Source organism: Galleria mellonella, unplaced genomic scaffold (assembly GCF_026898425.1).
Source record: "Galleria mellonella isolate WM207_F2 unplaced genomic scaffold, CSIRO_AGI_GalMel_v1 utg55, whole genome shotgun sequence".
NCBI lineage: Eukaryota > Metazoa > Arthropoda > Insecta > Lepidoptera > Pyralidae > Galleria > Galleria mellonella.
In genome coordinates, this window is record NW_026442115.1 from 3,673,909 (window position 1) to 3,688,579 (window position 14,671).

At 30.3% G+C, this 14,671-nt stretch overlaps 2 protein-coding genes across 2 annotated transcripts; one reads left to right on the forward strand and one right to left on the reverse strand.

The window, feature by feature from the left end:
* The first annotated feature begins 552 nt into the window (after positions 1-552).
* Positions 553-4,628, forward strand: LOC113521273 (acyl-coenzyme A diphosphatase FITM2). The gene has a single exon (XM_026906762.3). It carries the CDS (start codon positions 941-943, stop codon positions 2,027-2,029), a length of 1,089 nt encoding a protein of 362 aa, XP_026762563.1. The 5' UTR covers positions 553-940; the 3' UTR covers positions 2,030-4,628.
* Positions 4,629-8,131: 3,503 nt separating this feature from the next.
* On the reverse strand, positions 8,132-13,772 carry LOC113521236 (ganglioside-induced differentiation-associated protein 1). The gene is made up of 5 exons (XM_026906705.3): positions 13,503-13,772; positions 11,070-11,262; positions 10,786-10,965; positions 10,503-10,703; positions 8,132-9,138 (listed from the first exon to the last, which is right to left on the reverse strand). Exons 1-5 carry the CDS (start codon positions 13,623-13,625, stop codon positions 8,837-8,839), a joined length of 999 nt encoding a protein of 332 aa, XP_026762506.1. The 5' UTR covers positions 13,626-13,772; the 3' UTR covers positions 8,132-8,836.
* Between the last annotated feature and the right edge of the window lie 899 nt (positions 13,773-14,671).

Consider the following 14,671-nt stretch of genomic DNA (forward strand, 5'->3'; position numbering starts at 1 on the left):
GGATAGCTAACCCGCGATATGCTCTCTGGCCATCCGTGGCCTCGTACTCGTCCTAGCGGTAGACATGGTATACGGGGATGTGGAATGTGTCGGAAGCCCCCAGTAGTGTCTCCGTTAACAATATGTTAGATTCTCCATCACGATCGCTGGCCTCTTACACTTCTATTTTCCGTTTTTATTTTTATTTTATTATTTTCTACATATTATTTTGTATTTAATATTTACCTTCTGTATATATAATATATGTGAATAGACAAAGTTGTTATACTTATTTCCTCCGAACAACTACAGTGTACTACCCTTAGTTCCATAATTGACTTAATAGCTTCGCCATTAATGCGGTTCGCTTCACCCTCTTTCTTCTCTTCTGAGGCGATTGCTGGTTGCGCTCATTATAATGAATAACGAATATTATATTATAATGAATTTATCATTAAATCTATTAATCGAATATATTGATGAATCGATTGTATCGAATAACTGATATAAATATATCTTAACATAAGGGTAATACGATTTAGCAAATACAACATTCAATTGCATTTTATAATATATTTATAATGATCAGAATTCGCAGGTGTAGTAGTGCCTAATCTATGGAATTAAGTGGTGATTCGCATTTATACGTTAATACAGTTTTTTATAAATTATTCATGTTAAAAAGTGCACTTGAAATTTTACAATATGGATAGACATAGTTTAAACATAATTAACATTGTACATCAATAAAGTAACTGACGAATGATTTTAGCAATTAGTAAAAGTAGTATAGTGAATATATAGAATTATTAGTCAAATGACTTTGTTTACATTCGATTAAATTGCTTAGTCGAAGACTCGAAGTGGTATTATTAAATTTCCTACTCTGTGTTGTGGTCAGTTGTAGTATTAAATACATTTTAGTCTCGAGAGTAAAATAAATGTTACACAATAAGAGAAAATGACAAGCAGAGCCAGTTTTAAAAATTCTCGAATGAATTTTAAAGTTCAAAATGAATATTCTGAAAGTAAAGGTAGTAAACCAATAAGGGAAGCGTCGTCAATTTTAGAAGTGTTGGTGTTAATGATTGTGCACATTTGTAAGAAATTACTTTTCTTCGATACTAATTTAAAAATAGCTCTCTATTTAGGAGCTCTCTTTTTGTTATCTCTTATAGCCGATGTTCTTACTTTTCCGAAGACGTATTTTTCAAGAAGTGACAACATTTTCAATCAATATTTCGTGAAAATCGGATGGTTTTGGACATTATTTTTAACAGTACCTTATGTTTTACTGACGTCTTACACCACATGTTGTGGTAAGAGAAGACTTATAATCACTGCTCACATGACGAGACTGTTTATTGCAACCTGCTTTTGGTACACATGGACGACACTTTTTAATGTCATTGAAACAACATATGGACGTTGTAATACAAGACAGTATACTGACAAGATTTCTTGTTTAAAAAATGGAAATTTTTGGAATGGATTTGATATTTCAGGGCACTGTTTTATTCTAATATATTCTAGTCTAGTTATGATAGAAGAAGCTAGAGCAATAAATGGTTGGGAAAGAATAAAAGATTACATTAGAGATGAAAAATACTACCGTAGTGTTGATGACAAATCAGTTAGCACAAACCCTTTGAAAAACATAGATGCTAATGAGTTAGACACGTTGAAAGTATCTTATGAAAACTTCACACCATATGTGAGAGGATTTCTTATTGGTATTGCACTTCTTCAATTATTATGGGATGTTATGTTAGTCTCAACAATACTGTACTATCATATTATGGTGGAGAAATTTATAAGTGGCATCATAGCAATCCTTACTTGGTTTATTACATATAGAGTTTGGTATACTATACCAAATCTTTTGCCAAATTTACCAGGTGAGGGTGTATTTAAATATAACAAAGAAAAGAATAATTCAGTACCACCTTCATATAGGAAACGCATGAGTTCATCAAATGGTAAACATTTTATGGGCATGCCTTTAACTAAAGGTCAAGAAGCAGATGCACCAAATGAAGAGCTAAGATAACAGGTCATCTCAGCACATATATTTTCATGTGACCTTTGTTGACATGAAATGTTAATATTACTGTTATGTTATGGTTTGTTTTTATTTATTTTTTTTTAGAAATTCTGCCATCAATAACTACATATTGTTATTGAATAAAGGTATAGAGACTTTAAATAAAAAGGGTGATGGATTTTTGTAGTAAGGCTTAGTCCTAATAAATGTACTGTGTACAGTTAAGGTGGTTGGGTACTAAATAAAATCAAACAAGAAATACTAGATGATGCTTGAATTCAAACTTGTAATTATTGTTGATTGTTTTGTAATTAAAGATAATTTGAAGTTTTTATTATTAAGTATGAATATGAAATGTCAGGTAATTTCCAATTTTTCCTTAATGAATTATAATCTACATAATCACAATGTTTCTTGCTAATATGCATTTGTTTTTTATAAATTATTACTATTTGTTTCTTGCTAATATGCATTTTTTTTTATAAATTATTACGATTCTAGCGCCATCTAGTATTTTGTGTTCAGTTTTGTTCAGTGATCAACCATAATAGTGATATAAAATCAGTTGTTAATTAAAAACAACATCGAAGTAAAATAAATTAGGTAATTATGATCAAGGTGTGAAAATTTGTTTTAACGACAAAGAAAAGCTAGATTAATACCTATGTAGTTATTGTATCAGAAAAATATTTATACTTACCAATGGTAAATTTGTTTTTTTTATAATTTATTACAAAATTCAGAAACCTGTGATTGCATGATGTATCTGATATAATCCTTGTTACATTTGTTTTTTCTAGACAGTATATAAAATAGCATAGAACAAATTATAATAATTCAAAAGTACTTGTCATATGCAGAAATATAGAAATAAAACACACACACACAAAGTTGTTAATTTCATTGAAGTAGCAAGTGCTACATAGCTAAGCCATCAAAAAGTTAAATAATTCTTAGTAATTTCTACTTGGATCATATAAAATTGCAAGTTCCTCTGTGATGTCAAATATAATAAATTTTGTCATGTTTACTTTTAAATTCATATTTATTATGCACTCATAACCACTGTTACCACCACCTAACATCGGTTTTTGTCTCTTACCAAACTGTTGAGCGTTAGTAACTCTGTAATCATAGTTAAAATGTGCATCAGCAATCTCCTCACCCCACAAAGGCGGGAAGACCATTACTAACAATATATACCCTGTTAACAGTAACCAAGGAGTAAGTCCTAAATTGGATGGCTCTTTGAATTAAACTGGATATGAGAAAGATAGATTAGAATTAGTGATACATTGTGTGGGGAAGGGTCAACTTTATTTTTTAATAAGTTTTATTTTATTGTATTTAAGTTTTATTTTATAAGTCCTGCATTACGAAGCGCTCCCCCTTTCACCACAAGAAAAACGTTTGAGCCATTTGGCTAACACAAATAGGGTGTTTTAAATACCTGTCTAGCATATTCACGATCTTTCTCTAGCTGAGTATTAACTATTACTAAAGTTAAAAGTTGGCCTAGGCGGGCTATAGGTACTTCAGTTAACGTGAGTGGAATAAAATTTATGACAGTTTGGTGATATTGGTGCCACTGCTAAATAATGCATAAAAAATTATCGTACCTATTTAGAAAAATATTTTTAACAAAATAAAAAACTCGAAAAACAAAATCTTTTAATATGACTCATATTTATTAAAAAAAAAGTTACTTTTTGTACGACCCAAATTGTGGAATAAGTAGTAAATTGTAGATTTTTATATTTTATTATAGGAAAAAAATATATTATATATCATCGTTTCTCAACCCAGGGGTGGCAATATTTTCTATATAAATACTGTACCTATTTAATACTTTTAATCTTTTTATTGAAATATTTTTAAATCTGTCAGAAAATTTCTTATTCTGAGCACAAGAACAAAATAAAGTAGGTAGGTATTTAAGGTAACAGATAAATGTAAATACACAAGTAAATTTTTTTTTTATTGTAATAGCCGATTTTTATACTTAAAACTTCAATAATAAAAATGTTAGGTCAGAGGACTCACGATGGTAATATTTAGCTACATAATTTATTAAAGAGATATTTAGTGGATACTACTACCCGCAAACCAAAAGGTTGAGAAACATGAATAAAGCAATGAAATTACTGATTTCTTCATGTTGTTCAAACATTTAGGGCTCAAAATTGCTTGTTTTGCATTTATATAAGTAAACAATAGTTTGTTTTTCTCTAATGTTAAAGATTTTATATAAAATATTTAATCGGCTTTTTGTTAAATAAAAAATCATATGATTTTAGTTATATAGATAATAAGCAACATAGTGATATTACGCATATCTATATCATTTACGAATATAGTTCCTGGCTCTTCTAAAATTTAAATTTGAGACACTAGAACCCTTTAATATTTATTACAATTATTAAATAACGTTTTATGAAGTGGATCTGATGTAAAGTTCATATAGTTGAAATACTCCATATATATATAACCATAATGTAGTTGGCGTGTTATTTGATAAGGAGTTACATGAATGAAATAATTGCACTACTTAATTTATCATCAAATGTTTGTATTTCATTGTTTTAAAATATATATTTCTATGGAATGATAGTATTTTACTTTGTACCTATCAAATGAATATCAGTAATAGTCCGTCAACTTCATTCGATGGGCTATTGTGAAGTGACAGATATATGAGGGGATTTTTTTGAGTCAGTTAATACAGGACGTTTAACATTTTGAGCTTTTTTAAAACTTTACAATTAAAAAAAAAATTATCAATTACTGGTCAACAAATCTTCAAGGAAAGGGATGCAAATTACTTTGATATTATCTTGTACGAAGTGCGCAGTTTCCTTCCCACGCTTCGCAGATCATACTTAGTCTGCTGTTGTGAAGTGCCGCGTACAAAGTTAACAGGCTATAAAAACAAAACATTCACGTAAGTGAAACATTAAGTATAATGTAACTTAAATTTTGGGCATCTTTTACATGAACCTACCGAAATGCAAATAAGTATCTAGATAATAAGTAAAATAGTTAAAATGAATCTTACAACAGCTTATTTAAGGTTTATTAGCTGTATTCTTAAGCTTCACTTACGTGAATCGTTATAAGTATTATGAGTTAGAACCTATCCGTTTACCAAATTTCGTCCAAATCCGTTCAGTAATTTATCTATGAATAATAAACATCCATCCATTCATACATCCTCACAAACTTCTCGATTTATAGTAGTAGGATGTTGTTCCACCACAAAAATCTCCCATTTCTGCCTCTTTGTACAATATTATTGTAATTTTATCCTGCGTGACCGTATTGAGAGACTTCATAATTTCGGCTTATCCAGTTGATAAAATAAATAAATAAGAAAATTATTATAACAATACACAATTAAAAGGCTATCAAAAAATTACCAAAAAAAGAGTACTTAAGTATAATCAAGAATGTCGTTGATCAGCTAGTCAGTTTCTATTGGCGAAGTTAGGAAAAAAAAAATTCGTAATTAACAGATTTTTCAAATAATTACCTTATGTTGATTTTTTTTTTAATTTTTCAAATAATTACCCTATTTTAGATTTTTTTTATTTTTTCATATCTATGTCTTTATTGTCCATTTTAATTGTCATTAAAAAGATTTAGGATACGATTACTTTATATCCCCAACTTCAACCGCAGAAACAAAGGAACGAACAAACAAATAATCAAATTTATTTTCATATTTATAATAATAGTAAGAACTGTAGGTTTTGGTTTTCCGAGATTATACTTATCTGATTGAGGGATGGAGCGGCAGTTTGTTAGTAACAATTAATCTTATCAGGTCGAAGACTTCCACGTGGTTTCTCCTCGAAACTATAGCGGCCAATTCCTGGTGAATTCGTCACGATGTCTTAAACTGACTCGAAGGCCTTCCGTAAAATGTTTTACGAAATTTCGGGGCCAAACGAAGGACAAATTTGATGTTAAAATTACATAATACATATCGTTTAAACCTATTAAAAATATTGTTTCTTTGGGCTTTTGTGGTAGGATTTATGATAAACAAAATGTTAAGCTCCGTTTACAGGGTTAATTTTGATATAAACGAAATTTCGAAATTTCATTTCATGGTAGACTGCCTGATTCCATCCTCACCGGGTTTCTTTTTTAAAGCATAACGGTAGGGTAACTCCGCTTGCGCTATCGGTATACACCGGCGGGGCTCCAGTGAGGGATGATAAGTGAAAATGAAAGAGCTAACTGACCTGCCTTTCGTGATAAATACACTTGGAATTCAGCACGATGGTTTTCAGGGGGATCCACGTGGAGGTCGACCTGACGGGGTATATTACTAGCAATGGGGCTGGTAGTCCGCATTACTAACAATCTCCTCTCATTCTCACCGGGTAGCCCGCTAGCGCAAAATAATAGTGCAGGCGGGATTGGAATTTATGCAAAAGGTTTTCTTGTCTTTGTTTGAGGTTTCGGGATTAGTTTATCAACTCTGAATCGATTTTAACAATTCGTCTAGAAATCGATATGATACTTTTGAACCATATTTCGTAATGATTGAAGCAGCTGCTTTTTTATCATTTCGGGGCAAAATGTAATTCCTATCTTTGTACTAGCTTTACTGTGTTGTGCTGTACCTACTCAGTACTGCAGTATTGAAAGTAGTTTGTATCTTTGTACATGTACAACTGTTGTGAGTTATTAATATGGTCATTGTCTTCAACCCCCGTGGATATAATCAGAAAAAGGATTCGGTCGAGTTCCAATCGTTTGTTTTGGGTATTTAGGTACCTAAATATGGGGTTTTTAAGTTTATAGATAAATATAAAAATAAAAAAAGATTTTTAATGCAATGAAATTTTTAATGTGCTTCACTAACTCTGTATTTAAAAATCATTACTTTCAGGAATAGGAAATCATTACTTACTAGGTAAAGCAACTATCTACTTTTTAAAATATTATGATAGGTATTGTAAATTATTTTACGAAATTAGCTACTTGCACTTTCCGAAAAAGTATTTTAAATTTGTAAATGTTTATTTTATATCTCCCACAATTATCTTTTTTATTTAAAAAGCGTTATATAATTAAGTAAAAACTTTCTTCTTCATTGATTGAAATGTCGCCCGAAAACTATTTGAGTTGCGACATCCATCGATAAATAAATATCGACTTTAATTACTTACAAAATATTTGAAAGGAGTGTTTACAAATATTTATACAACTTCTTGAATTGTAAAAATTACAAGGCACAAGACGTGTGCCGTGCTAAAACTTTTTTTTATGCAACTTAGAATGGCAAACAAGCTGACGGCCCCTCTGATGGAAAGTAGTAACACTCGCCTATAGATATGAGCAGTACCATGGACATAACAGAGTATATTGTTTCGCTTATGATACCCCCTATGCGTTGCCACTCCTGAGGACTCATGTGTTATTTTTCTGTACTCTGTAAATTCACTGCTATATTCCACCTTTCAAACCGAAACACAGCCATGCAAGCACAACTAGAAATAATAATGAGTAGAAGTACGACAATTCTATATCCTGACAAATTATTTATCTCCGTTCCTAAACGTTCAAAACAGCGACGGCAGTCATTATTGTTAGCACATTAAAACTCAAATTTTACACTGGATAAATTTGTGATTTTCTTTTGTCAACGCCATCGAATGTAAATACTTATATAGAAATTAACTTTTCCAAAATTAATTGAACTTATTCTTAACATTTTGTGTAGGTAGCTATGTAAATGATTGATAAATTAATAAGTATTTAATGAATACATAACCGTGTTACTTTACAGTTACCTATTGCGATGAAATAGTACATTACTGCAGCGGCCAGCAACTGAGGCATTGATGGACGAAGGTGCAAAGTACATGAGTCCATTAATGCCTAGTTGTAGTCAAGGCTTGTATAGTACTTTTCTCAAACAATGCGCGGAAATCAAAAACACAATTTTACTTTGTCAGGTGGCCGGTCGTAAAACTAAAAAAACATATCTTTTTGTAATATGGATAAAATCATATTACGCCGACCCCAAATGTTTGGGATAAGGGTAGGAAGATGATGATATATATCTATTTGTCAAATTGGTTACTTAAAAGCTGCGACATTCAAAATAATTTTATTTTATTGTTACAATTGTTAAATACCCAATTATGTGTATTATGTCTTTGTCCCTTGTTTGAGAATTATAAATACCAGTCTCTTAAAAAAGGTGCATATGTTGTCTCACAAATATCTTTAACTATAGTTGAAAGCTCCGCTTTTTATTCCCCCGCTTGGAATGGGCGCCAGACAATTCTAGGATGGGCACGGAACTTAATTCGATATATTGTAATTTATTATTGTATCATAATCGATTTTTTATTTCCAAAATACCACAAATGTGAAAATATCTAGAGCTGTTTATAATATGTGTATAGGGACATTGAACAAGAGCAATATTTAATATTAGTTAGGTACTAAAAGTTTGCATCTACACAGATCATTACAAAATAATAATTTCAATACTTAAGCACAATTAAAAGTTATGCACAGTATTTTACTTCATATATATATACACATTGAATACCTAAATATATTATTTACATTGTTAACTAATTATTTATAAATATTTCATATCTAATCAATATTAATACTGTTCGTTTTTATGCTTTAATAAATCCTATAAGATCACTTAAAATGGGTACCTAAATCTAATAGGTATATAAATTTGCATCATTTTGCATCTAAATATGTATACCTAAAACTACTGCATTTACCGAAAAATATTTCAACATATAGTAAGAGAAAACGATGTATGTGCCTCGGCTAAGAGGCAATTTTTTTAATAATATAAACAAATGAAGCAACTACTGCAACGGATACAGCACCAGCAGCTCCTAAATATGCAGGTGGCTGTGATGAAATTATCATTTTTATGTGGAATAGCAAGCTTGGAATAGTTCGCTTAAATGATTCTCTTTGCTTAACACGATTAAAGTAATTTTCTATAAGAGGTCGTTTCCCACCAGTCCAAAATCGGCCTTCAAGCCCAAGCTCCCAAAGTCTTTGCAATAAAATAGCCAAGTTAACATCTGCTATGCTGAATTTTTCGCAACATAACCAATTACCTGAAATTGAAATGTTATTATGAACAAAATTCAACGAACCATTAATTAAAAAATCTTCAGGTTAATTAAATCAAATGGCTAATTGACAGTTTTTAGAAAACTAATTCGAAATTTGCAAATGTTTATTCTATACATCTTACAATTATAGTTTTCTTTGAAAAGTATTATATAAAACATATTTTTCTTTATTAATTTGTAATATCGCGCGAATAAACGGTTGCCCACGTGATATTTGTGACATCATAATCATTATCATAAATTATCAAAATTAACTACGATGTTCGTAGGTACAATTCTTAATTTATGACGACACTTTAAGCATTTTTAACAGGAAAGTTTGGAAATATGGCGTCACCAGGTCTGCTACATGGAACATCTTTGTTTTGTAGTTGTTCGGAGTGAATAAGTAGAACAACTAGCTTTATTTGTTTACATATATTTAATACTACAGAAGGTATTTACAAAGAAAATATACAGAAAATAATATAAAAAAAAATGCGTGAGGCGAGCGATCGAGATAGGTAGAATAACAACCAGTCTTTCGTAAAATCCATACTATGTTTTAATGTATGGATTTGGTCAGAAACTATCACGTCATCGTTTAGTTAAATGATTAAATCACGATAGTACCAACTTAACTAACAAAAATACAGTCAAATGTGATGCAAAACGGATGCCATCTAAAATATATATGGAATAGTTTTAGTTTTGTATTTCATATTTCTTTTTATTTTGACGTGACAATTACGACTATATATAACTAATATTGACTCTATAACGAGGTCGGCTCTAGAAATTGACCAAATATTATAAAAAGCGTTGAAAACTTGTGTTACTATCAATAATATTAAAAAATTGATATACCTAAGTAATACTGTATCAAACAATAAATATTTTTAAGAATGTTATCTTTTGATTTATTTTTGCTAAAAAAATGTTCATCGGAACATTCAATTTGACATAAAATTTATACATTGCTTTTATGAGTCACGTTTCTACTATTAAACTATAGTATAATTATAACCCTATTCTTTTCCATTTTGAACATCAGGCTAGCCAACATAATGAGAAAAGGACGATTTTTTTGTGTATATTAGTAAGATATTTGGTCCTTTTTCAAGAAATTTCACTCTTTTCCCTTGGTTATATACTCTTTGATGACAATGAAAATGAATGTAAGAAGAAAACGTCGCTGTCATGTCTATGTGGCTAGTCCGAAAGAATGAGGTGGAAATATAGGTAGCGCGAGAGTAATGCGAGGTAGCGCATAAACAGGGTTGAATCCAATAAAATTAGATCTTATTCTTATATCACTCCAACAAAGATATTCCAGCTGTCGCAGACTTAATATTGAACATAAATACCTTCAGTTTGAGTTTTCAATTCATTTTCTATGAGGGAGAATACATCATCGACAATATTCAGTATTTTCAAATATTCTTCTTCATTTGCTAATATTTCATGTTTCTTGTCTTGGATCTCAGCTTTGTACAATAATATTCCTCTAGCCTTAGGATTTTCTTCAGCAAGTTTTCTAAGATTTTTTGAACTACTCAAGTCTCCAGCTAAAATAAAACATATAATAATATATTGTATGAAGTTTCTATATATAATATTATAAATTGATTTACATTATAAAAAACATACTTTTAAGAACTTCTCTTACAGGTAGAATAAATGGTAACTTAGGGCGTCCACACAAATGAGGATGGAAAAATGAGCCCACTGTAATAACTCCAACCGGCAATGCTTCTATAAGTTCTCGATATTTATTGATATTATTCAAAATCTTGGCGTCTGTCGATACATTTATCAAAGGCGGAAGTTCTGCGAAGTAAACATAGTCATAGACCATTATATAGAAGAATATACCTGTTTGACATTATGAAGACATAAAAAATCATAGCAAGTAGGTATACCTAAATACAAACCTGGATCTAAGTATACTTCCAAATAATCTAGAATCCTAGTGGAATCAGGTATAATTTCATCTTTCACTTTTAGAACGGGAATTTCCCCTCGGGGGTTTATTTCCAAGAACCATGATGAATATTGTTCTCCTTTTGTTATGTCTACCGTGAAAGGTTCAAAATCTACATTTTTTTCATAAAGTGCCAATAACACCTGAAATGTCAATTTAAATAAAATCATTTAATAAGATATAACTAGAAATTGCTAGCAATAGGTCAGTTAGACCCCATTATTAACAATTCCTTTCTCCTCCATTTAAAATGATTGTAACTGCTTCAAATTTTGAAAGGCAGGTAAAGTCGTCGACCGCTAATAACGAAGGCGGCCTAAAAAATTTTGATACCAGAGGACGCCAACTTTACTCAAGCAGCAGTAGTAATAGGACAAATAGAGAATGAAAAAATATATTTATTATAATAATGAACCTATGGACGTCCATCTGATAGACGCTTTAGACCCCTTAATATGGAGTGAATTTACTTGGTACAGAGGAATAACACCTGAGTCTTCAGGAATGGCAACACATGGGGGGTATCATGGGCGAAACAGTATACTCTGTTATGTCCATGGTACTGCTCATGTCTATAGGTGACGGTTACCACTTTCCATCAGGTTGGCCGTCAGCTTGTTTGCCATTCTAAGTTGTATAAAAAAATGTACCCATGGACATCCATCTGATAGATGCCTTAGACCCCATTAGGAACAATCTTTTCCCCTACTATATATATTATTCTTTGAATAGTATTATAATACAGAATGATATTAATTGTAGTAATAGTAAACAAATGAAGACAGTGAAAATCCTAATTAATGAAACAATTGTTGTTGTACTGGTTTACAAGCTGTCAAACAGTGTGTAGGTATTTACTGAAATTCACATAGACGATTATACAGGCAAATTAGTCATAAATATAACAAATTGGTATAGGGTTATTTTATCAGTACACAGGTTATCAGTTAAAAAATGACTGACCAGACTGATCATTGAAAAATGATGTAACACATTCTTGCAGAGATATCATAGTAGGTACTCTACCTACATAGGCCTAAAAATTGTTAATTTCAAGATAGTAGTTTACTAGTGGTAGCTAAACTGGTTCAGGCATGGTATTGAAGGTGTGGCCTTAAACTCTATATGCTATTAAATAGTCTTTTGACGGTGTGAATTTTATTTAATCATAATTATTATAGGATAGTTTTCCTATTTTAATATTTCTATTAAATTAGATAATTTATTGTCAGCTTTCTAGAAAAGAAAATGGTGATTTAGAATATATTAAATATATTTATATGTTATGAATATCAGTTACAGATAAGTTGTACTCTATTAAAAATGAGTTTAAAGTCACACATATTGATCTGTGTCCCTTATCATCATCATCCACATATTAGTTATTAGTTTGACATAGATCTCCCCCTAGTGGGGGATGCCCCTAATGGTGCCACAACAATAATTAAAAACTTTCAAATATAATAAACAAAAAGCTGGTTAGGGTTGTTATTCGACAACCCAATCATCAATCTATTGGTATTGTTATTCAAATGATTAAAAGGCTTTAAAATAGATTCCATATCATTGATAATAATCTAACTCATTTATAATATAAATAATATATGAAAAATTGCAGTGGAGCATAGAATAAAAATGAAATGGTGAAATTAAAAATGGCTTTCAAATAAATATTAATCATTCCCCACTTAAATTGACCTGAAACTAGTAGTCAATAAGGTGAACTAAACTAATTTTATTTTGCCATATGGCCTTAGCATAGAGCAGCCACCCCTTACTTTCACATTGGTAAGAAGCAACTAAGGGAACTTAATGGTTGAGGGAAGTGCAGCAGAGTCTTTCTTAAAACATCCCCAAAGCCTAAGTTCAGTTGCCAACTCACCTGCTAAGAGTGGCCACTACTACTGGTAAAACCACCCTTAGTTTATATTCAGTAGTGGTCAGTTAATGGCTGATATGATATATGATGAAACTGATTTTTAAAAGCTTAATGAACTCATTAAAATAGTCATTTTAAGTAGCACACAGAAATTGATAATTGATATTTAGAATTATTATTCATTCTATTGATAATATTCTTATGTAATATAATACTTTGAAAGTGAAATTTAGTAAATAAGAATAGAAGATTAGCACTTGGTTTTGTCTACTCTGCAATAGACTTAGTGTGAAGATAGCTAAAGTGAATAAGAAAAATATAGGGGAATAGAAGTCAATTCAATGTTATTAAATACTAAGTATTTAAGATACCATTCAGTACAATGGTCAGTGGATACCTTTAGGGTTTCAGCAAATATTTTTTTGTGCTACTCATTAGATAAAAATATCAAGAAACGAAATAAATTAGGCTATTCTATGCAAATAAACTTATTAGTTTGCTCACCTTCTGCGAATAGAAGCTATAATAATTACAATATAGTAACACATTTGTATTATTTTTCGAAGATGTTTGACCGTTTCTTTTATATATTGATAATTTTTCCAGATACTTTTGAGCAAAATGCATATTAGTTAATTTTGTAGACTTATAGTAAATTGATAAATTATTTAAAATAAATAAATCCCCATTAATTTCGATTAAATTGTTGAAATAAAAACTTTACGATCTGTAGCGGCGGTTTAGATCAAATTATTCTTTCTACCAACTTTAAGGAACAAAAATCAGCTGACATCCGCAAGCACATAGTTTTTTGTTTCTCTTCTTTTTTTTTTAATTTATGTATGACCATGGATACCTTTAGTCGCAAACATAAATAATATTTACAATTCGGTTTTTGTTATTAGCTATTTTCAAGTTTTAGAAGGTAAAAAAATATCGTAAAATGTTTCATTTTAAAATAGTAACAACAAAATGTGTTTTTACCATTTGAAAGTACCATCCTTGGCTAATTTTCAATTTCTTGTCCAGGGTGAATAGAAACAACAATATATAACAATAAAATTTTCATATTTTTCTTTCAAATAAAGAAATAATATTAAAAAGGTAAAAGAAAATAATAAAAGTAATTTTTCTTCTTATTACACGGATGAACGTAACCTCAAAAATAATATAGTTTTAAATTGCAGTAAAACTAGATATTTTCTTAAGAAAAAGGAATTACATAGAAGGAATGATAAAACAAAGCTGTAAATCATGTGGTTGCCTCTTTTTTTCTTATGCAAATACAATTAGTAAAAAAAGAATGAAAAATACACCATCAGTTGCTATTTTTGTAAATTCATAGTAGGCCTAAGAACAACAAACTAATTAGTAAAAAGAGGGCGAAAGATATACCATCAGTTATCATATTTCTTAATTCATAACAGGCTATTGTATAGAAAATGTTTGATATGTCAATTATTTGTCAATGACAAATTTTACATTACTAGATTATATATTGGACACAGTTTATGCAGAAAGAATGCAAGCAGGTTGTATCTGAAATTGTTATTTTGTATACACTAGTCTCTTCAAGAGGTGAGAGATTCGCTGAAAATCGTAGTGTGGCAAGAGCTACACCGACAAGAGCGCAGTTCTTATTTAGGATAGACAGATAGTCTGCTATGAATTGG

Bases quoted from the DNA above. Each gene is read 5' to 3' on its own strand.
- LOC113521236 (XM_026906705.3), bottom strand. From the start codon at position 13,625: ATGCATTTTGCTCAAAAGTATCTGGAAAAATTATCAATATATAAAAGA. The intron at 11,263-13,502 runs GTGAGCAAACTA...TTGACATTTCAG, and splicing joins ATAGCTTCTATTCGCAGAAG to GTGTTATTGGCACTTTATGA. The intron at 10,966-11,069 runs GTTTGTATTTAG...TTTACTTCGCAG, and splicing joins GGAAGTATACTTAGATCCAG to AACTTCCGCCTTTGATAAAT.
- LOC113521273 (XM_026906762.3), top strand. From the start codon at position 941: ATGACAAGCAGAGCCAGTTTTAAAAATTCTCGAATGAATTTTAAAGTT.